This window comes from Leptodactylus fuscus, chromosome 5 (genome assembly GCF_031893055.1).
Source record: "Leptodactylus fuscus isolate aLepFus1 chromosome 5, aLepFus1.hap2, whole genome shotgun sequence".
NCBI classification, from domain to species: domain Eukaryota; kingdom Metazoa; phylum Chordata; class Amphibia; order Anura; family Leptodactylidae; genus Leptodactylus; species Leptodactylus fuscus.
The window spans coordinates 182156336-182178718 of NC_134269.1; the positions used below are offsets into that span (position 1 = coordinate 182156336).

Below are 22383 nucleotides of genomic sequence, written 5' to 3' on the forward strand. Positions count from 1 at the left end.
ACAACGTCATATGGCGTGCTCACATTGGCACAGGCGACTTCAGGGGGCGGAGCTAGAGCACCACAAACCAGCTGCGCATCCACCTGATCAAAAAGGAGTCCTGCATGCTGGCAGCCGATCACGCCACCACAGGTGTCCCGGGGGAGGGGGGGGGTTTCCCGGGGGGAGGGGTTGTCCCGGGGGGAGAGGGTGTCCCCAGGGCGGTGTCCACAGCTTCATCTCCCCCCTACATCGGCCCCAGTGTATTTGGACTCACCTTGGCCACGCTCCCCCGACGCTGCTCTCTCTGCTCGCTGCATATAGTTGTTGTGCTGCTGCCTGTGTCCTGTATGTAGCAGAGCGAGGCCCGGCTGTCATAGCAACCTGCCAGCCGAGGAATCGCTCTGCTACATATAGGACACAGGCGGCAGCAGCAGCACAACAACTATATGTAGCGAGCAAGCAGAGAGACCAGCGTCGGGGGAGCGTGGCCAAGGTGAATGCTACTACACGGGGGGCCGATGTAGGGGGGGAGATGAAGCTGCAGGCAGAGATGGAGGGGACATGAAGCTGGGGTCAGACATGGGGGGACATGAAGCTGGGGTCACAGGTGGGGGGGACAAGAAGCTGGGGGCAGAGATGGGGGGACATGAAGCTGAAGGCAGACATGGGGGGACATGAAGCTGGAGGCAGACATGGGGGGACATGAAGCTGAAGGCAGACATGGGGGGACATGAAGCTGGAGGCAGAGATGGGGAGACAAGAAGCTGGAGGCAGAGATAGAGGGGCATGAAGCTGCGGTCACAGATGGGGGGACAAGAAGCTGGGGTCAGAGATGGGGGGACAAGAAGCTGGAGGCAGAGATGGAGGGGACATGAAGCTGGGGTCAGACATGGGGGGTCAAGAAGCTGCATGCAGACATGGGGGGACAAGAAGCTGGGGGCAGAGATGGGGGGTCAAGAAGCTGCATGCAGAGATGGGAGGACAAGAGGCTGCACGCAGAGATGGGGGAAAAGAAGCTGGGAGCAGAGATGGGGGGACAACACATATAAGCGGTTCAGCGCCACCGCCAACCCGCAGACGAAGTTGCGGGTAACTACTAGTATATATATATATATATATATATATATATATATATATATATATATTAGTGAAAGAGTGATGGGTGTGGTCTGGGAAGACAGGTATATTCCAGCCAGGCACTTAAAGGGTGTATGGTGAGACCCACACCAGCGAGGTCAGCTGACTAATCAAGGCCTGATAATAGTCTAGCAGTGTGGCACCACCACTGACAGAGTTGATCTGTCCAGACCTGACCTCCAAAGCAGGTACTGTGCCACCTGTTGTTGTTGCCATGGTGGGAGACTGGTAGCCAGTCTCCTGTTTAGTCAGGGAAAAGTTTCCTTGCGTTTAAAGGGGTATTCTCACGTCGCATACTCACCAGTATTTACTGCTATAAAATCTTCTTTCTTCCTGGTTTCTTACATCATTTGGTGGGCGGGGTTTCACAGGCAACCTGCCGTTTAGCTCCGCCCCCAAATTAGCATGTAGCTCCGCCCACCCATATTGGACTATGAAGTACAGGCAGCAGCAACCCCATTCTATGTTACATACAGAGACTGCCTGTCTCTGCCATAATGAACATAACTGAATTAGCTAGCCTGATAACTGGGAGAACAGAAGAAATGAAAACAGCTCCTCTCCTCTATCTGCTAACAGGAACCTAGGTCACGTGGTGTAGACACAGGAATAGCTAGATACACAGGCTCGCTCCCTGCACTTAGCCCCTCCTCCCTCCCCCCTGAGAGCAGCAGATACATCACTTGACTCATGAGCAGCTAAGTCAGGGCTGTGGCCACAAAGAATTGAATAAAGTAATATAGTGGACAAACAAAGCAGTTTTGCTGAAGCAATGTATTTAGGAAAAGTCTTACATCCACATTAACAAGCAGTATAGATAGGATCCTTGTGATGGGACAACCCCTTTAAGTTAGTTTTCTCAGCCGAGAAGGGTTTTGTTTTGTTTATTCTGTGCCTCTGCAAAGGCAGTGTATGCGCTACAAGTAAATAAAGCCTAAACTTGTGTGCAATCCAGTGTCTGTGTTCCTGTTTCATGTACTGCTACAAGCATCTACCTGAGCGATTCCCCACTATATATATATATATATATATATATATATATATATACATATATATATATACACACACAGTATAATCCTATATTATAAAGATGTATGTTTTGTTATTATGATAACATCTAATCAAAAAACTTGATTAACATTTGTCACATAAAAATGTAGATTAGTTATAAACAGGGGGATCTGAGAACATTGATGACAATTACAAAAATTTGTACTGCACTTGTCTTATACAAAGGACTCAAAGCGCAGGGGAGATAAAGGATACTGTATAGGCGTTCATCCCCAACTAGGGTAAATTGTTTTACGGGAAGCCAGTTTACTTATCAGTATATTTTTTGGCATGTGGGAGAAAAATGGAGCATTAGGAGGAAACCCTTGCACTGCAAAGTCTGAAACTGCACAGTGCTAACCACTGAACCACCATGTAGATAAATATACATTGATGTGTCTATAGGGTTGACAGTGGTTGCAGCTGCTATTGGACCCAAAAGCCAAGGTGGCTGATGATAGGGCAGAATAAACTTCTTTGAACGTCTTTTTGATTTCCCTTGTAAACTGGCATTCTGTGCATCATACATTTATTATCCCTTTGAGTGAGAATATTTAAGATACCTAATCTTTGGCAGAAAGGAGAAAGTTAAGCCTTTTATATCAAAAAATAAATAAAATATATACATATATAATTAGCTGTACCCGCTACTTCGTCCACGAACCCCCCATCCTTGCACGAACCATGTGCAGTGCAGCGAGGCCCGTTGGGCCCCACGCCCCTTTTCTTGGGCATGCTGGTCAGTTGCATATAGTGGGGAATTTGTGGGGGAAAATGTGGCACATAAGGGAGCAATACTTGGACGCAGCTGAGGAGGGATATTTGAAGTCTGCTATGAACTGTTACTAACTAGGTTCCTGTATGCAGAACGTGGCGCAGCGTCACCTGGCCAAGTTGCTGGTGTGTCTGGGCCAGTGAACCGTAAAGGACATATATTGTCCTTGACTGTAGTTATAGCTACACAGGTTGGTGCTGCTATGCACTTAGGCAGACACCAACAGGCTCAAGGACTGGCCCACCTTCTGTTCTACATATTTTGTAGGGCTGGTACTGCCTTTTTGGCAAAGAAATGATGGCTTTGGATGCTCCACCTCGGCTCAGCACAAGCCATCAGTTATCATAAAGGTTCAGAGTCCACCACTTGGAAATTAGGCGTTTGTGGCTCACAGAGAAATATCCCGGTTACCAGACCCCATTGGTTTGGCGTTAGGCCAGTAGCCTCGGGTGAGGTCATTAGGATATACTCTATATATCCATGTCACTGTGAACCACTACTTAAGTTTTTTATTTTTATTTTTAAATGTAGATTGTGAGCCCCACGTAGAGCTCACAATGTACATTTTTCCCTATTCCTTTGGAATATGAGATGGAAATCCATGCAAACACAGGGAGAACATACAAACTCCTTGCGGATGGTTTTTTTTTTTGTCCTTGGCGGGATTTGAACACCAGGCCTCCAGCTGCTGCAAGGCTGCAGTGCTAACCACTGAGCCACCAAGTAGCCTAACCATTACTTCAATTTTGACTGATGCTGGTGTAGTGTTGTAGTGAGGATGCAGGTCTTCTGGAATAACTCCACTATGAGATGGTTACTCTTGTAGATCAGAACACTTTATTCCATGCTTCCATCATGGCTCCCTGTCTAACAATTCCTCCCCCTAAGCTCAGCTCCTCCTCCATTACTACCTCACTGTTGCTAGGCAGACAAAGCAGAATAAGTAAGCAGAACAGAACATACAGAACATACTTATAACAACATCACATCTCTCCCCTTCTTATAAAAAAAAATAAAATAAAATGCAAACATTATAAATGAACAATAAATAAAAGGTCCGAACTGAAAAGAAAATTTTACTGCAGAACATAGTCCCTGAGGTGCGTTGGTGGCCTTCGACTCATCCTTGTCGGGTAGCGTTGAGACATCTCGTTATCAGAAACAGTCTGTGAATTTTCGGTATCTCTTGTTGGTGTTGCTGAACCAGTTGTACCTGGTGAAATTTCCTCATCATCTGTCTCCTCTGCACTTGCTCCTGGGTTGAAGTCACAAAGCTTTTTAAAATGGGAGACATTTCGTGTCACTTGATGACCCTGGCGTTGAGCAGTAACCATGGTACCTTTGACGTGTGTGACTTGAAAGGGTTCTGGATGATAAGGGGATGATAACTTGTCACTGGGTCTCAGCCTTTTAACGAGGACCCAGTCTCCCACATCCAGCTGTTTGAAGCAACAACTTCTCTTATCTGCATATCTTTTCATCCTGCCTTTGGCAAGGGAATCATTGAGGACCAATGGAGTCTGGACGTGAACTACTGGGATGTTTGGAAGCTTAATGCGCAAAGGCCTGCCGAAAAGCGCAGTCGCTGGCGGAGTTCCTGTAGTAGAGTGTGGGGTGGCTCTGTACTGTCTAAGGAATCTGTACAATTCTTGCTGCAAATCCTTGTGTTCCATGGTAGCAATCTGAAGAGTTTTGTTGATTGATTGCATGAAGCGCTCCACTTCACCATTGGCTTGAGGCCAGTAAGGAGTTATTTTCCTGTGGTTAAAACCAAGATAAGTTGCAAAAGACTGAAAATCTGCACTATTGAAAGGTGGCCCATTGTCAGTCTTCACTGTTTCAGGTATGCCATATGCAGAGAAGATTTTGTCCAGTGTTGGTATGACAGCTCTTGCAGAGGTGGTGGAAACGGGTTCAATGACTGGAAACCTAGAAAAATCATCTATGACAACCAGTAAATAGGAATGATCTGGCAAAGTGCAGAAATCAACACTCACAGCAGTCCATGGATTGTCTGGCAGAGGTGTCATTTGTACTGGTGCTCGGCTATGGTCCACCGTAGTTGCTTGGCAAGGTATACATGTGGCAATAAGTGCTTCCACTTGTTTATCTAGTCCAGGAAACTATACTTTCTCCCTAAGTAATTGCTTTGTTTTGACTATACCTTGATGGGCCTCATGGGCCAGATCGATCACTCTACTCTGAAGTTTCTGAGGAATGACCAGGCGGTTGTCACGTAGTAGTATGTTTGAGTCAGATACAGAAATTAAAGAAGGCCTGTAAATATGCTGTTTGGCCCTGCGGTTGAAGACGAGTCTCAGCTAGAAAAGAGTTCCAGTTCTTAGACCGAACAGTGTCAATTACCAACTGAAGTTGGGGATCAGAATCCACCGCATGTTTAATTTCTTCGAGGGTCATTGCTCTTGGCACAGAGTGTGTAACAATGAAATTTACATGCTCCTCAGCTAAGACAGTGGCAGGCAAGTCATCTTTGGTAGACTGTGGTGAAGGGTGTCTTGAAAAATAGTCTGCAGGGTTCCCAGCTCCTGCCTCATATCTCAAGTGAAAGCGATAGTTCTGCAGGCGGAGTAGCCAGCGTTCAAGTCGTGGGGGTGGCTTTGATGAATGTTTATTGAAGATTGGAATGAGTGGTTTATGATCACTGACCACTGTGAATGGACAACCAAAGAGGTAAAGATGAAAATGAAGGCATCCCCATACAACTGCGAGAGCTTCCCTCTCAGTTTGAGAATAGCGCTGTTCCGTTTCTGTTAAAGCCTTGCTCGCATAGGAGACTGTGGAGATACTGCCAGTTTTGGACACCTGAGTTAAAATTGCACCAAGGCCTACAGGACTGGCATCCACAATGAGCTCAGTAGACTTTAGTGGGTCAAAATAGGCCATGACCGTGTCACTAGAAAGACTGGACTTTAGTGTGTCAAATGCTGATTGATGTTCAACTGTCCATGACCAAGGAGTATCCTTTTTAGTGAGTTGTCGTAGGGGTTCAGAAACAGTAGCCAGATCAGGTATGAATCGTCCACAGTATGTGACCAGACCAAGAAAACTTCGAACATCTGAGACATTTTGTGGCTGGCTAGCAGAGGTTATGGCTGCTACTTTCTCAGGGTCTGCAGAAACACCATTTTCAGAAAAAATGTAGCCAAAAAAATTCAATGACGTCTTGTTGAACTCGCATTTTGATGGATTAACAGTTAAATTGCAGGTTTGCAGTCTCTGAAAGACTTGTTCTAGGTGATTGTCATGTTCCTCTTGGGTTGTGCCAAAGATAAGGATGTCATCACTAACATTGAGGACTCCAGGTATTCCTGAAAGAACCTGCCTGATAACATTCTGAAAGATTTCTGCAGCCGATGAAATGCCAAAATTCAGCCTCTTGAACCTTCTTAGACCGACATGAGTGCTAAAAGTTGTGATATATCTGGAGTCTGGATGCAATTCAAGCTGATGATAACCAGATTTTAGATCAATTTTTGAGAATACTTTTGCACCATTTAGATCTGTGAGAATATCATCAATGGTAGGCGTAATGTGCCTTTCTCTTTGAATGGCTCGATTGGCATGTCGCATATCCACACATAACCTGATTTTACCAGGCTGCTTAGGTTTAGGCGCAACAACAATTGGTGAGACCCAGGGAGTTGGGCCCTCGACACGTTCAATAACATCATCTGTCTCAAGGTCTTGTAGCTCTTTCTCCACTAGCTTGCGGACATGGAATGGGATGCGCCTGTGAGGTTGAACTGACGGCTGGACTGACTGGTCAATGTGTAATTTCACTTGAAAGTCTTTCAGCTTTCCTATGCCTTGAAAGAGTTGAGGATATTTCTGCATAACATTTTGGATAGAAGAGTGTGTTACGCTGTTTGCCAGTTTCACTAGGCCCAGAGATACCGCACTATTGCAGCTGAGAAGAGTGTCTGCAGAACACTCCACTACATAGAAAGTGTCCGTGATGGATTTCCCATCAGCCGTTAGTAATGCCTGAAATTTGCCACATAGGGGTAATGCAGTAGCTGAACCATAAGGATATATCTTCAGGTTAGTACATTGCAAAGCAGGTTTGTTCTTTAGCTGGCTATAAGTGGCATGACTAATAACATTGACAGACGCCCCTGTATCTACCAGTGTCTCCACCGGATTGCCATGTATTAAGATGACTTGTTTGGGATTAGACATTGCATGCACATTGCGAGACCCCTCAGTCACTGAGAATAAGTAGGTGTTACTGGGCTCATCCGCAGGGGACACTGACTGCACTGCCTGAACTTTCTGTGGCAAGGCTTGTTTAGCAGAGAGAGAAGATTGTGATTTTGATCTGCAGACTTTTGCAAAGTGATTTTGTTTCCCACAGTTATGACAAGTTACTCCCTTTGCTGGGCATGGTTTCTGATGAGGATAAGGACCTGCACAGTTGTAGCAGGTTGCAGCCTGTGTGTGAGGCACATGTGGCTTCTGAGTGAGCTTTGCTACAGAAGATGGCTGCTCTGGTATATAGTCTGTGTTCTCTATAAGTTTAGCTTGATTCTCTGCTGCATCATGAATACGTGCAATGTCCAGTAGCTTTGTTAAAGTCATGGTGGGATCTCTGAGTGCTTGTCTCCTTAACTTAGATGACACACAACCTTGTATGATTTGCATCAGAATTTCCTTGTCTATATCTGCAAATTCACAGTAAGCTGCAAGTTGTCTTAAGCGGACATGATATTCATCAATGGTTTCTGTTGCTGACTGTTTTGACTGTCTAAACTTGAAAATTTCAAAAGCTGCATTTATGTATGGAGAGAAATGCTTAGTTAGTGCTGCTTTGCTTAGATCATAGTCACTGTCCTCCCCTGTATTGGGCAGAGTTGTGAAGATATCATAGACTTGCTCCCCTGCATAGTGTAATAACATGGCTTTCTTTCTTGCATTATCAGTAATGTTCATTGCTTGCAGGAATATCTCAAAGCGTTTCAGCCATTTATTCCAGCATGCTGCTAAGTTTGCTTGGGGCTGGTGCACATCAAATACAGCAAAGGAGGGTAAGCAGGCCATGGCTGGTGCTAGGATTGCAGTCTTGCAAACAGTTTTCTGTAGCAGTGAAATACCTTTAGCTGATGATTCTTAATCCTCGTCGCCAATTGTAGTGTTGTAGTGAGGATGCAGGTCTTCTGGAATAACTCCACTATGAGATGGTTACTCTTGTAGATCAGAACACTTTATTCCATGCTTCCATCATGGCTCCCTGTCTAACAATTCCTCCCCCTAAGCTCAGCTCCTCCTCCATTACTACCTCACTGTTGCTAGGCAGACAAAGCAGAATAAGTAAGCAGAACAGAACATACAGAACATACTTATAACAACATCACAGCTGGGTGTTTTTGACATGCTTATTTATGGTCAAGGGAGGTAGGGCTTAGTACTAGGATAGTGAGCGAATCCTTGCTTTACATATATGGTCCCTACTTGTACATCGATGGATTAGTCCCCTGGCCCTGTATATTATACTCGAGCATGTCATCTTTGCTAATAAGTGGGATGAATTACATCCTATTTTTTTGAGTGACTAGAAAAGTGACCTGTTTGTTTTGTATTTTTTCATTTTAAAGAAGTATCAATAAAAGTGATGTTTTAACCCTTTCCCGACATCTGCCGTACTAGTACGGCGCATGCCGGGTGTGTAACTATGGTGGCCGCCCGGGAGCTGGGCAGCCGTCATAGCCACCGGGTGTCTACTGCTTTACACAGTAGATAATTGGCGCTAAGGTCTCCGATCGGTCCGGGGACCAATCGGAGACATTAACTCTTCCGGCACCTTGGTCAAAGATGACTGAGGCGCCATTTTCCCAGCAGCGTGTGCCGCCGCTATTTTCTTGGTAAGCTCCGGCGCCGACGTCACGTTACTATGACAGCCGGGAGCCTTATGAAGGCTCCCCAGCTTGTCATTACATTGCTTCTATTGCAGGCTATGCTACATAGCCTGAAATAGAAGTGCCAGTATTTTGCAATGAATTGCAATGCATTAGCATTGTAATGCATTCCATTAGTGATCAGACCCCCTGGGGTTTAAGACCCCTAGGGGGTCTAATAAATGCAAAAAAATTTTTAAAAAAGTTAAAAAAAAATATAAATTTTTTTTTTAAAAGTATTAAACATTCAAATCACCATGTATGAAACACATACATGTTAGCTATTCCCGTGTCCAAAATCACCCGCTCTACAATTCTATAAAAATATTTTTCCTGTATGGTAAACACTGTAGCGGGAAAAATAGTCAAAAGTGCCAAATTGCTGTTTTTTCACTGTTTTGAATCTGATAAAAATTTGAATAAAAAGTGATCAAAGCAATATGGTAGAACTAAGAAGTACACCCAGCCCCGTAAAAAAAAAATGCCCTATGCATCCCCGTACACGGATGTATAAAAAAGTTATGGCTGTCAGAATATGGCGACTTTTAGAAAAAAAAAATTTCTTATACAGTTTTGGATTTTTTTAAGGGGTTAAAATATAAATAAAACCATATAAATTTTGTATCCTTGGAATCGTACCGAAACACAGAATACAGGGGACATGTCATTTTGGCTGCACAGTGAACTCTGTAAAACCGAAGCCTGTAAGAAATGCATTTTTTCTTCAAATCCACCCCATTCTGAATTTTTTTTCCAGCTTCCCAGTACATTATACAGTATAATTAATAGTGGAATCATGAAGAAAAAATTGTCCCACAAAAATTAACAACAGATATGGCTCTGGGAGTGAAGAAATAAAAAAGTTATGGGGTTTAAAAGGAGGGGAGTCAAAAACAAACATAAAAAATGCCATCGGCGGGAAGGGGTTAATATATATCTATTATAGTAGTATTGCAGTGAATAGTAAGAGCAATCAGACTCCCTAGGTTTCAAGGTCTCTAGGGGGTCAGATCATAAAAATAAAAGATGAAAAAAAAGTTTTTAAAAGTGTTTAAAAAAAAAAGTTCAAATCACCCCCCCTTTCCCTAGAACAGATATAAAACTAAATAAACAAAAGTAAAAATAAACACCTTAGGTATCCCCGCACTCCAAAATGTCTGAACTATTATATTTATCCCGTATTGTGAAAGGCATAGTGGTGAAAAAAATCAAAATATGGTAGCCAAATAGCATTTTTTTTTCAACACTTTTCCTCCAATAAAAAAATTTAATAAAAAGTGATCAAACCATCAGATCTTTCCCCAAATAGTATCAATAAAAACATCATCTTGTCACGCATAAAAAGACGCCATACCCGGCTCCATATATCTAAATATGAAAAAGTTACAGGTGTCACAACATGGCAACACAATTTTTTTACATAGTTTTCAAAGTTTTTCATTTTTTAAAGAGGTATCAAAACATTTCAAATGCTGTATAAATTTTGTATCGCCGTGTTTATACTGACATGCTGAATACAGGTAACATGCCATTACAACACTGTAAAAATTAAACCCATATGAAATTGGCGCAAATGATTTTTTTTCTCCAATTGCACCTCATTCTGAATTTTTTCCAGCTTCCTAGTACATTGCACAGCATATTGAACTGTGCCATTACAAAGTACAATTTGTCCCGCAAACAATAAGCCATCATGTGACTCTGAAATGCTCTTGAAATGTGGGGAGGGAAAAACGAAAATGCAAAACCGAAAAATGGCCTGTCCTTAAGGGGTTAATATAAGATCAAAAAGGCCTATAATTTTCTCCCTTCAACATACAATGGTGAATAAGCCACTTATCTTTCCCCCCCCACACACACACACACTAATAAATGCCAATAAAGGACATTATAACAGATAACTGCAGAGAATAATGAATAATCCTTTTTTTTTTGCCCACTAATGAATGGCAAAAAGGCCTGTAATTTTGCCAGGCATTATTATAATGGCAGTCAGTGTAGCGACTTGTAGTAGTATTGTAACATGCCAAATGAACCCTGTTCTGCTTCAATACTGTGTATAAATTCTTCCCCATCCTTTCCCTGAATTTCCAATGAGCAAAATATCAGTTTTCATGTGTTTTCTACCACTCTCCCTAGCTCTTGCTGACATCTTTCCCTGTACTAAGTACAATGATAAATGCTTGAACCTAAAATGTTGTAGGCTATTTATAGGGTTGTGACATCACAGGCTGGCTGCTGATTGGCTGCACACATGGCATTGTGGTTGATCCCGAGTTCCCAGAGTTCCTTGCTCCAAGTCCTAACATGTGCAGCAGTCATTTTAGAAAAAATGTGATTTGTTACCACGAAGCATGAGGAAATCCAGATTAGACATGAATCAAATTTTGGCGAATTCCACTTTGTCAGCTTCGATTCGCCCACCTCTAGTGAAGATGTCTGGGCAATCTTAAACTCCATCTCCTAGCACAGTGTGAGATTTAGGTAGCTTGTTCTAATACTCTCTGTTATCTGTCAGTTTCTGCATTTTTTGGCAATAGCCTTTTGAGACTATACCAGTAGTAAATATCAATCTGCAGTTACTCCTGTCTATAACATGATACTTCCATACTGAACTTCATTTTCATGCAAATAAATTCACCTACTTGCTAAAACTGTATAAAAGTCTCTCAAACACAAGCACAGGTCCAGTGCTGCTTAGAATTGTTAGTGGCTGTCCAGAAAATAAACAAAAAAATCCACCACAAATTGCTGTGCCTAGAAAATTTTCAAGTACCCCCTGAAAAAGAAAAAAAAAATATTGAATGCAAACATTAAATGCTGATATACAAACAACATCGCCTTCTAGTTGCAACCCCCAATAATGCCTCCTTTCTGCCTTTAAGCGGTCGGACGCTGGCGCCAGCTGCGCCCATTCATTCCTATGGAGTGAGGTATTCGAAACGGCCGTTTCGAATACTATTCGCTCATCTCTAGGTGCCTATTCATTTATCCAGTTAGGATATATAATTAGATAGATAGATAGATAGATAGATAGATAGATAGATGAGAGTTTTAAAAAATCAAATCTGCATACATTGAACTACAAGCAACATTGAACCATAGGCAAATGTTACAACTATGTGATGGGTAAGTAGAAGCCACCACATCCCATAACATAGCCCATAGCAGACACATGGTTTTCCTATATATGCTATAAAGGCATACAAAAAAATAAGATCATAGAATATGATTGTTAAATACCTGCATGTTATCTGTTGCATCTCCCAGCATACCACCAAAAGTGATAGCATTTGTTGCAGTTGCTAAATAGATAAATAAAATCGATGCAAAGCACTGAAGATTGAGAGCATCATAAAAATCACTCCAATACCATGGCGCCTTTCTTTGTACATCTTTACAAAGTCCACCGAAAAACCTTAATGACAAAATAAAATAAGCACTGCAGTCTCTGTAGCAAAACATATTCCACATATATAAACAAAATTGCAAGCTAAAGTGACAGACAATGAAAATATGGAAGAATTTCCGTCAAGAAAATAACAAAGGTTAAAAGATTCTGGTGACACTAGGTTCACAATAGCGCCCGGAGTTCATTCTCAGCTTTACATCTTCTGCATGCAGAAGACGGAAAGCTGTCAGACCTGGACAGGCTGTGAGCGCCGGTGAGCGTTTTATGTGCTCCGCCGTGAAACCGTTTTTTAAAAAATCGGACACAGAGTATTGCATGTCCGATTTAAAAAAAACGGTTTCGCTCAGTTTTGTGCAGGAAATGGAAGCCTGAATGAACAGACACCGGGCGCAGATGTGAACGAGCCCTGAATCCCACAACTGGTACATGCAGCCTAAAGGGAGTCTGTCAGTGGTAAATTAGTTATAAACCTAATCACAGTATCTTGTAGATGTGATTCCACAGTTTCCAAATATGTCTTTGTTGCTCAGCTTTGGAGCCCACTGTTTTTTTTTTTGTAGATTGTGTACCCCATATAGGGATCACAATGTACTTTTTTTTTCCCTATCAGTAGAATGGGAGGAAATCCATGCAAACACTGGGAGAACATACAAACTCTTTGCAGATATTGTTCCTGGCGGGATTCAAACCGAGGACTCCAGCGCTGCAAGGCTGCAGTGCTAACCACTGAGCCACCGTGTTGCACCTGCTTTGGAGCCCGTTTTCATGAAAATCATCATGCTATTCATATGAAAATGAAGAGGAAAGTGCTTTACCCAGGAATCTAGAGCTGAGACCAAAGCCCATGCAAGTTAATGCATGCCCATAACACTCTTCCCCTTATTTCCAAATCTACTAATAGACTCCTTTCAACATTTTTAATAACTCTAGACAGTTACCTCCTTCATTCCCCTTATTACAATTATAAATTGTTCCATTATTAATTACCGCATATACTCGACCTGAATATAAGCCGACCCCCTATTTTTACCACAAAAAATGGGGAAAACTTATTGACTTGAGTATAAGCCGAGGGGGGAAAATGCTTGACATTCTGTTTGTGCTCATGTTAATCCTTGCCTGCTTCAGGCCTATTTGGTAATATCTCAGATGTCACGTGGTCTGGGATATTACCATATAGGCCCAAAGCCTGTGGTAGTAGTAATAGCCTGTTACTGCTAGCACAGGCTTTGGGCCTGTATGGCAACAGGCTGCTACTGCTACCATAAGGCTTTGGGCCTGTATGATAATGCCCCAGTCGTCTGGGGCATTATCATGCAGGCCCAAATCCTTATGGTAGCAGTAGCAGCCTGCTGCCATACAGGCCCAAAGCCTGTGCTGGGGCATTATCATACAGGCCCAAAGCCTTATGGTAGCAGTAGCAGCCTGTTGCCATACAGGCCCAAGCCTGTACTAGCAGTAACAGGCTATTACTACTACCACAGGCTTTGGGCCTATATGGTAATATCTCAGACCACGCGACGTCTGGATTATTACCATATAGGCCCGAAGCCGGCTAGGATTAACATCGGATCCCGGAGAGGTGAGTAAAACTGTTTATTATTTTCTCTCACCTCCCCAGGGGCTCCGATTATTATACTCGGGGGTCAGGCCTGCACCCGGCATGTGTCGATGACATCTTACTGCATCTCAGCGCAGGCGGGGTCATCACGCCGCCTACACTGAGACGCAGTGTACTGCGAGGAGAAGAGGAGCAGCACTGGGAAAAGAGGAGCCGCGGTGGGAGCGGGAGCAGCAGCGCGAGGTCGGTAAGTATGAGAACTTAATGTTTGTTTGTTTGTTTTATAATAGGCCGCTACCTGCTGGAGTATTCCCAGTAGGTATCAGCCTATTTACCAACCTCGTCGGGCCTGCTCACTGCCGACCCCCGCTTCACCTTATACTATAGGCCGCAGAGGCCGGCAGTGAGTAGGACTGAGCCCAGGCCGTGATCCCACTGCTGTTATTATTATACTTGGCGGTCTTTTCAGATCCCCGAGTATAATAATCGGAGCCCCAGGGGAGGTGAGAGAAAATAATAAACAGTTATACTCACCTCTCCGGGATCCAATGTTAATCCTAGCCGGCTTTGGACCTACAGTCCTATGAAAAAGTTTGGGCACCCCTATTAATCTTAATCATTTTAAAAAATCGGACACAGAGTATTGCATGTCCGATTTAAAAAAAACGGTTTCGCTCAGTTTTGTGCAGGAAATGGAAGCCTGAATGAACAGACACCGGGCGCAGATGTGAACGAGCCCTGAATCCCACAACTGGTACATGCAGCCTAAAGGGAGTCTGTCAGTGGTAAATTAGTTATAAACCTAATCACAGTATCTTGTAGATGTGATTCCACAGTTTCCAAATATGTCTTTGTTGCTCAGCTTTGGAGCCCACTGTTTTTTTTTTTTGTAGATTGTGTACCCCATATAGGGATCACAATGTACTTTTTTTTTCCCTATCAGTAGAATGGGAGGAAATCCATGCAAACACTGGGAGAACATACAAACTCTTTGCAGATATTGTTCCTGGCGGGATTCAAACCGAGGACTCCAGCGCTGCAAGGCTGCAGTGCTAACCACTGAGCCACCGTGTTGCACCTGCTTTGGAGCCCGTTTTCATGAAAATCATCATGCTATTCATATGAAAATGAAGAGGAAAGTGCTTTACCCAGGAATCTAGAGCTGAGACCAAAGCCCATGCAAGTTAATGCATGCCCATAACACTCTTCCCCTTATTTCCAAATCTACTAATAGACTCCTTTCAACATTTTTAATAACTCTAGACAGTTACCTCCTTCATTCCCCTTATTACAATTATAAATTGTTCCATTATTAATTACCGCATATACTCGACCTGAATATAAGCCGACCCCCTATTTTTACCACAAAAAATGGGGAAAACTTATTGACTTGAGTATAAGCCGAGGGGGGAAAATGCTTGACATTCTGTTTGTGCTCATGTTAATCCTTGCCTGCTTCAGGCCTATTTGGTAATATCTCAGATGTCACGTGGTCTGGGATATTACCATATAGGCCCAAAGCCTGTGGTAGTAGTAATAGCCTGTTACTGCTAGCACAGGCTTTGGGCCTGTATGGCAACAGGCTGCTACTGCTACCATAAGGCTTTGGGCCTGTATGATAATGCCCCAGTCGTCTGGGGCATTATCATGCAGGCCCAAATCCTTATGGTAGCAGTAGCAGCCTGCTGCCATACAGGCCCAAAGCCTGTGCTGGGGCATTATCATACAGGCCCAAAGCCTTATGGTAGCAGTAGCAGCCTGTTGCCATACAGGCCCAAGCCTGTACTAGCAGTAACAGGCTATTACTACTACCACAGGCTTTGGGCCTATATGGTAATATCTCAGACCACGCGACGTCTGGATTATTACCATATAGGCCCGAAGCCGGCTAGGATTAACATCGGATCCCGGAGAGGTGAGTAAAACTGTTTATTATTTTCTCTCACCTCCCCAGGGGCTCCGATTATTATACTCGGGGGTCAGGCCTGCACCCGGCATGTGTCGATGACATCTTACTGCATCTCAGCGCAGGCGGGGTCATCACGCCGCCTACACTGAGACGCAGTGTACTGCGAGGAGAAGAGGAGCAGCACTGGGAAAAGAGGAGCCGCGGTGGGAGCGGGAGCAGCAGCGCGAGGTCGGTAAGTATGAGAACTTAATGTTTGTTTGTTTGTTTTATAATAGGCCGCTACCTGCTGGAGTATTCCCAGTAGGTATCAGCCTATTTACCAACCTCGTCGGGCCTGCTCACTGCCGACCCCCGCTTCACCTTATACTATAGGCCGCAGAGGCCGGCAGTGAGTAGGACTGAGCCCAGGCCGTGATCCCACTGCTGTTATTATTATACTTGGCGGTCTTTTCAGATCCCCGAGTATAATAATCGGAGCCCCAGGGGAGGTGAGAGAAAATAATAAACAGTTATACTCACCTCTCCGGGATCCAATGTTAATCCTAGCCGGCTTTGGACCTACAGTCCTATGAAAAAGTTTGGGCACCCCTATTAATCTTAATCATTTTAAAAAATCGGACACAGAGTATTGCATGTCCGATTTAAAAAAAACGGTTTCGCTCAGTTTTGTGCAGGAAATGGAAGCCTGAATGAACAGACACCGGGCGCAGATGTGAACGAGCCCTGAATCCCACAACTGGTACATGCAGCCTAAAGGGAGTCTGTCAGTGGTAAATTAGTTATAAACCTAATCACAGTATCTTGTAGATGTGATTCCACAGTTTCCAAATATGTCTTTGTTGCTCAGCTTTGGAGCCCACTGTTTTTTTTTTTGTAGATTGTGTACCCCATATAGGGATCACAATGTACTTTTTTTTTCCCTATCAGTAGAATGGGAGGAAATCCATGCAAACACTGGGAGAACATACAAACTCTTTGCAGATATTGTTCCTGGCGGGATTCAAACCGAGGACTCCAGCGCTGCAAGGCTGCAGTGCTAACCACTGAGCCACCGTGTTGCACCTGCTTTGGAGCCCGTTTTCATGAAAATCATCATGCTATTCATATGAAAATGAAGAGGAAAGTGCTTTACCCAGGAATCTAGAGCTGAGACCAAAGCCCATGCAAGTTAATGCATGCCCATAACACTCTTCCCCTTATTTCCAAATCTACTAATAGACTCCTTTCAACATTTTTAATAACTCTAGACAGTTACCTCCTTCATTCCCCTTATTACAATTATAAATTGTTCCATTATTAATTACCGCATATACTCGACCTGAATATAAGCCGACCCCCTATTTTTACCACAAAAAATGGGGAAAACTTATTGACTTGAGTATAAGCCGAGGGGGGAAAATGCTTGACATTCTGTTTGTGCTCATGTTAATCCTTGCCTGCTTCAGGCCTATTTGGTAATATCTCAGATGTCACGTGGTCTGGGATATTACCATATAGGCCCAAAGCCTGTGGTAGTAGTAATAGCCTGTTACTGCTAGCACAGGCTTTGGGCCTGTATGGCAACAGGCTGCTACTGCTACCATAAGGCTTTGGGCCTGTATGATAATGCCCCAGTCGTCTGGGGCATTATCATGCAGGCCCAAATCCTTATGGTAGCAGTAGCAGCCTGCTGCCATACAGGCCCAAAGCCTGTGCTGGGGCATTATCATACAGGCCCAAAGCCTTATGGTAGCAGTAGCAGCCTGTTGCCATACAGGCCCAAGCCTGTACTAGCAGTAACAGGCTATTACTACTACCACAGGCTTTGGGCCTATATGGTAATATCTCAGACCACGCGACGTCTGGATTATTACCATATAGGCCCGAAGCCGGCTAGGATTAACATCGGATCCCGGAGAGGTGAGTAAAACTGTTTATTATTTTCTCTCACCTCCCCAGGGGCTCCGATTATTATACTCGGGGGTCAGGCCTGCACCCGGCATGTGTCGATGACATCTTACTGCATCTCAGCGCAGGCGGGGTCATCACGCCGCCTACACTGAGACGCAGTGTACTGCGAGGAGAAGAGGAGCAGCACTGGGAAAAGAGGAGCCGCGGCGGGAGCGGGAGCAGCAGCGCGAGGTCGGTAAGTATGAGAACTTAATGTTTGTTTGTTTGTTTTATAATAGGCCGCTACCTGCTGGAGTATTCCCAGTAGGTATCAGCCTATTTACCAACCTCGTCGGGCCTGCTCACTGCCGACCCCCGCTTCACCTTATACTATAGGCCGCAGAGGCCGGCAGTGAGTAGGACTGAGCCCAGGCCGTGATCCCACTGCTGTTATTATTATACTTGGCGGTCTTTTCAGATCCCCGAGTATAATAATCGGAGCCCCAGGGGAGGTGAGAGAAAATAATAAACAGTTATACTCACCTCTCCGGGATCCAATGTTAATCCTAGCCGGCTTTGGACCTACAGTCCTATGAAAAAGTTTGGGCACCCCTATTAATCTTAATCATTTTTAGTTCTAAATATTTTGATATTTGCAACAGCCATTTCAGTTTGATATATCTAATAACTGATGGACACAGTAATATTTCAGGATTGAAATGAGGTTTATTGTACTAACAGAAAATGCGCAATATGCATTAAACCAAAATTTGACCGGTGCAAAAGTATGGGCACCTCAACAGAAAAGTGACATTAATATTTAGTACATCCTCCTTTTGCAAAGATAACAGCCTCTAGTCGCTTCCTGTAGCTTTTAATCAGTTCCTGGATCCTGGATAAAGGTATTTTGGACAAACAATTCAAGTTCAGTTAAGTTAGATGGTCGCCGAGCATGGACAGCCCGCTTCAAATCATCCCACAGATGTTCAATGATATTCAGGTCTGGGGACTGGGATGGCCATTCCAGAACATTGTAATTGTTCCTCTGCATGAATGCCTGAGGATTTGGAGCGGTGTTTTGGATCATTGTCTTGCTGAAATATCCATCCCCGGCGTAACTTCAACTTCGTCACTGATTCTTGAACATTATTCTCAAGAATCTGCTGATACTGAGTGGAATCCATGCGACCCTCAACTTTAACAAGATTCCCGATGCCGGCATTGGCCACACAGCCCCAAAGCATGATGGAACCTCCACCAAATTTTACAGTGGGTAGCATGTGTTTTTCTTGGAATGCTGTTTCTTTTTGGACGCCATGCATAACGCCTTTTTTTTATAACCAAACAACTCAATTTTTGTTTCCAAAATGAAGCTGCCTTGTCCAAATGTGCTTTTTCATACCTCAGGCAACTCTATTTGTGGCGTACGTGCAGAAACGGCTTCTTTCTCATCACTCTCCCATACAGCTTCTATTTGTGCAAAGTGCGCTGTATAGTTGACCGATGCACAGTGACACCATCTGCAGCAAGATGATGCTGCAGCTCTTTGGAGGTGGTCTGTGGATTGTCCTTGACTGTTCTCACCATTCTTCTTCTCTGCCTTTCTGATATTTTTCTTGGCCTGCCACTTCTGGGCTTAACAAGAACTGTCCCTGTGGTCTTCCATTTCCTTACTATGTTCCTCACAGTGGAAACTGACAAGTTAAATCTCTGAGACAACTTTTTGTATCCTTCCCCTGAACAACTATGTTGGACAATCTTTGTTTTCAGATCATTTGAGAGCTGTTTTGAGTAGCCCATGATGCCACTCTTCAGAGGAGATTCAAATAGTAGAACAACTTGCAATTGGCCACCTTAAATACCTTTTCTCATGATTGGATACACCTGGCTATGAAATTCAAAGCTCAGTGAGGTTACAAAACCAATTTTGTGCTTCAGTAAGTCAGTAAAAAGTAGTTAGGAGTATTCAAATCAATAAAATGATAAGGGTGCCCATACTTTTGCACCAGTCAAATTTTGGTTTAATGCATATTGCACATTTTCTGTTAGTACAATAAACCTCATTTCAATCCTGAAATATTACTGTGTCCATCAGTTATTAGATATATCAAACTGAAATGGCTGCTGCAAACACCAAAATATTTAGAACTAAAAATGATTAAGATTAATAGGGGTGCCCAAACTTTTTCATAGGACTGTATATGGTAATGTCCCAGATGTCACATGGTCTGGAATATTACCATATAGGCCCAAAGCCTGTGGTAGTAGTAATAGCCTGTTACTGCTAGCACAGACTTTGGGCCTGTATGGCAACAGGCTGCTACTGCTACCATAAGGCTTTGGGCCTATATGGTACTGCTAGTACAGGCTTTTGGCCTATATGGTAATATCCCAGACCATGTGACATCTGGAACATTATCATATAGGCCCAAAGCCTGCTAGGATTAACTTGAACACAAACAGAATGTCATGCATGTTCCCCCCTCGGCTTATACTCAAGTCAATAAGTTTTCCCTGTTTTTTTGTGGTAAAATTAGGGGGGTCGGCTTATATTCGGGTCAACTTAAACTCAAGTATATACGGTAGCCAAAAACTCACCAAAATGTGTTTAATCCTGACACTGAGTGAACAAATTTAGATGAAGTATAACTTTATGCTAGATTTATCATCCAGCATCAGTCATTTTGATAAATCTGATTCTATACTAAATCCTAGAGACAGAACATGTTTAACTTCAAGATAAAGGAGCTATAAAGGCCCTGTGTATTATCATGCAGGCAGCATTAGAGTGTTCACAAGCTCTAAGGAATACATTTTTATTTGCTTATAGACACATTGGGATCCAATTATATTTTATTACGATTGTACTGATTGGTTCTCTTACTTGGTTGTTTTTAGTAGTTCTTCACTGACATGATGATGTCCGTGTGCCAGTTTCTCTGTTTCATGAGGTTTTCCATTGCAGTTGTTTTTGGATTCTCTTTGCAGCATTGCTTGCCTGTAAAAAAAAGAGCATAAACTTAATAACTTGTTACCTGAAAATCAACAAAAAGAACAAGTAGGATAAAACGTTTGTAAAACATTTGGTAGTCAGATATATACTGTACTTTAGGGCCTTGTCTGTTAAAGAATAGACTTTAGAGCAGAGATGTCCATAGTGCCAGTCTGATGGCACCATAATATTTTAGTCTCTTCCCTCTCCATTCAGTATTCCAGAAAGGAAGAGATGTGGTGGAAAGCTGGGTGTGCTTTCACTACTGTAGTTGTGAAATGCTTGACTGTTACAGTAACGGGGTAGGTTCTTTTATTGTTTTTTTTTGGTAAAATTTGCATCATGATAAATCACATACAGTATATGTACACAATAGAATGCCTTAATATGAGGGATTTATGACGTACATGTAAGTGATAGTGATTGCTCAAGTTCAAAAGTTATGGCCATGCAAAAACTGTGGGACTCACAATGTATCAAGCCATCCACCAATGGATTGCCATGATAGCCAGGGCAATATTAGACCAAATCGATTGCATTTTGTTACTGAGAGAGCATGCAAAAGTACTATCTATATCAGAGCATTTTGGAAGTGACCTAATGGGACTAATTAATTTCAGCAAAAAGTTTTAAAAATAAAATGTTCACATTAAAAAAAAAACCATTCAACTATAATTTCCATATACAGTGATTTTATTTTGCAAAATTGCTTTAAAAATACATGTATATGCTATTATAATGATAATAATGGTATAAAAATGGTTAGTCTATAATTTTTCTAACATTCAGAATAGTTGCAGTAATAAATATGGCTCAGCAAAATAAAAACATTTTTTTTCATAATATGTCCTATTGTGCAAAGGTAGTAATTAGAGATGAGCAACTAGTATTCGATCGAATACTACTATTCGATCGAATACTCGTGTCGGTCGAATACCACGCAGGAAATTCCATTGAATTCAATTTAAAAACCTCCTCGTGCTCCTTGTCCTCAACTTGGAGGATCCAATGTGTCGAACTTTGGTTTTCATGGAAAGCGGAACAACATTCCCGGTTTTTCCCATAGGCTATAATGGTATTCGATATTGGAACGAATACTACTCGCTCATCTCTAGTAGTAATAGTATATGTATGTATATATATATATTTTTTTTTACATATTTGTTTTTGCTATAATCGTACCATAAAATCAAGCATACAACATTTTTGGTAATGTGAAGCATAGTAACATGTTAGTAAACATCAGCAATAGAGATGAGCGAACAGTGAAATGTTGGAAGTTCGAAATTTGATTCCAGTAGCCGCTCAATACTCGACTGTTCGATTGAATATCAAACCCCATTATAGTCTATGGGGAAAAAATACTCGTTATGGGGGAAACCACTAATCGACTCAGGAAGGTTACCAAGTCCACTATGACACCCCAGGAAATGATGCCAACACCCTGGAATGCAACTGGGACAGCAGGGGAAGCATGTCTGGGGGCATCTAACATGCCCAAGTCACTGTATTACGTCGGGATCCCTGTCAGCTTGCGATATGCGGGAGCTGATTTTTTCCCATAGGAATGCATTGACCAGCGTTGATTGGCCGAAAGCCATACAGAGTACAGCATTCGGGCAATCAACACTGGTTCTGCTGGAGGCTCGTCTGTGAGGAGGTGGAGTCTAATATCGGACCAGAATGGAGACTACTGTGGACCGATCATAGACTCCGCCTCCAACGGCAGAACCAGCGTTGATTGGCCGAATGCTGTACTCTGTATGGCATTCGGCCAATCAACG

The 22383-nt window shown here is 43.0% G+C and overlaps 1 protein-coding gene across 1 annotated transcript in view; it reads right to left on the bottom strand.

Moving 5' to 3' along the window:
- LOC142203800 (electrogenic sodium bicarbonate cotransporter 1-like) overlaps positions 1–22383 on the bottom strand; it is a 99471-nt gene that overhangs the window by 46172 nt on the left and 30916 nt on the right. The window contains exons 8-10 of the mRNA XM_075274849.1: positions 20492–20605; positions 12100–12274; positions 11502–11635 (exon numbers count right to left, since the gene is read on the bottom strand). Coding sequence (XP_075130950.1) covers positions 11502–11635; positions 12100–12274; positions 20492–20605 — 423 coding nt within the window. The remainder of the gene's footprint in view (positions 1–11501; positions 11636–12099; positions 12275–20491; positions 20606–22383) is intronic.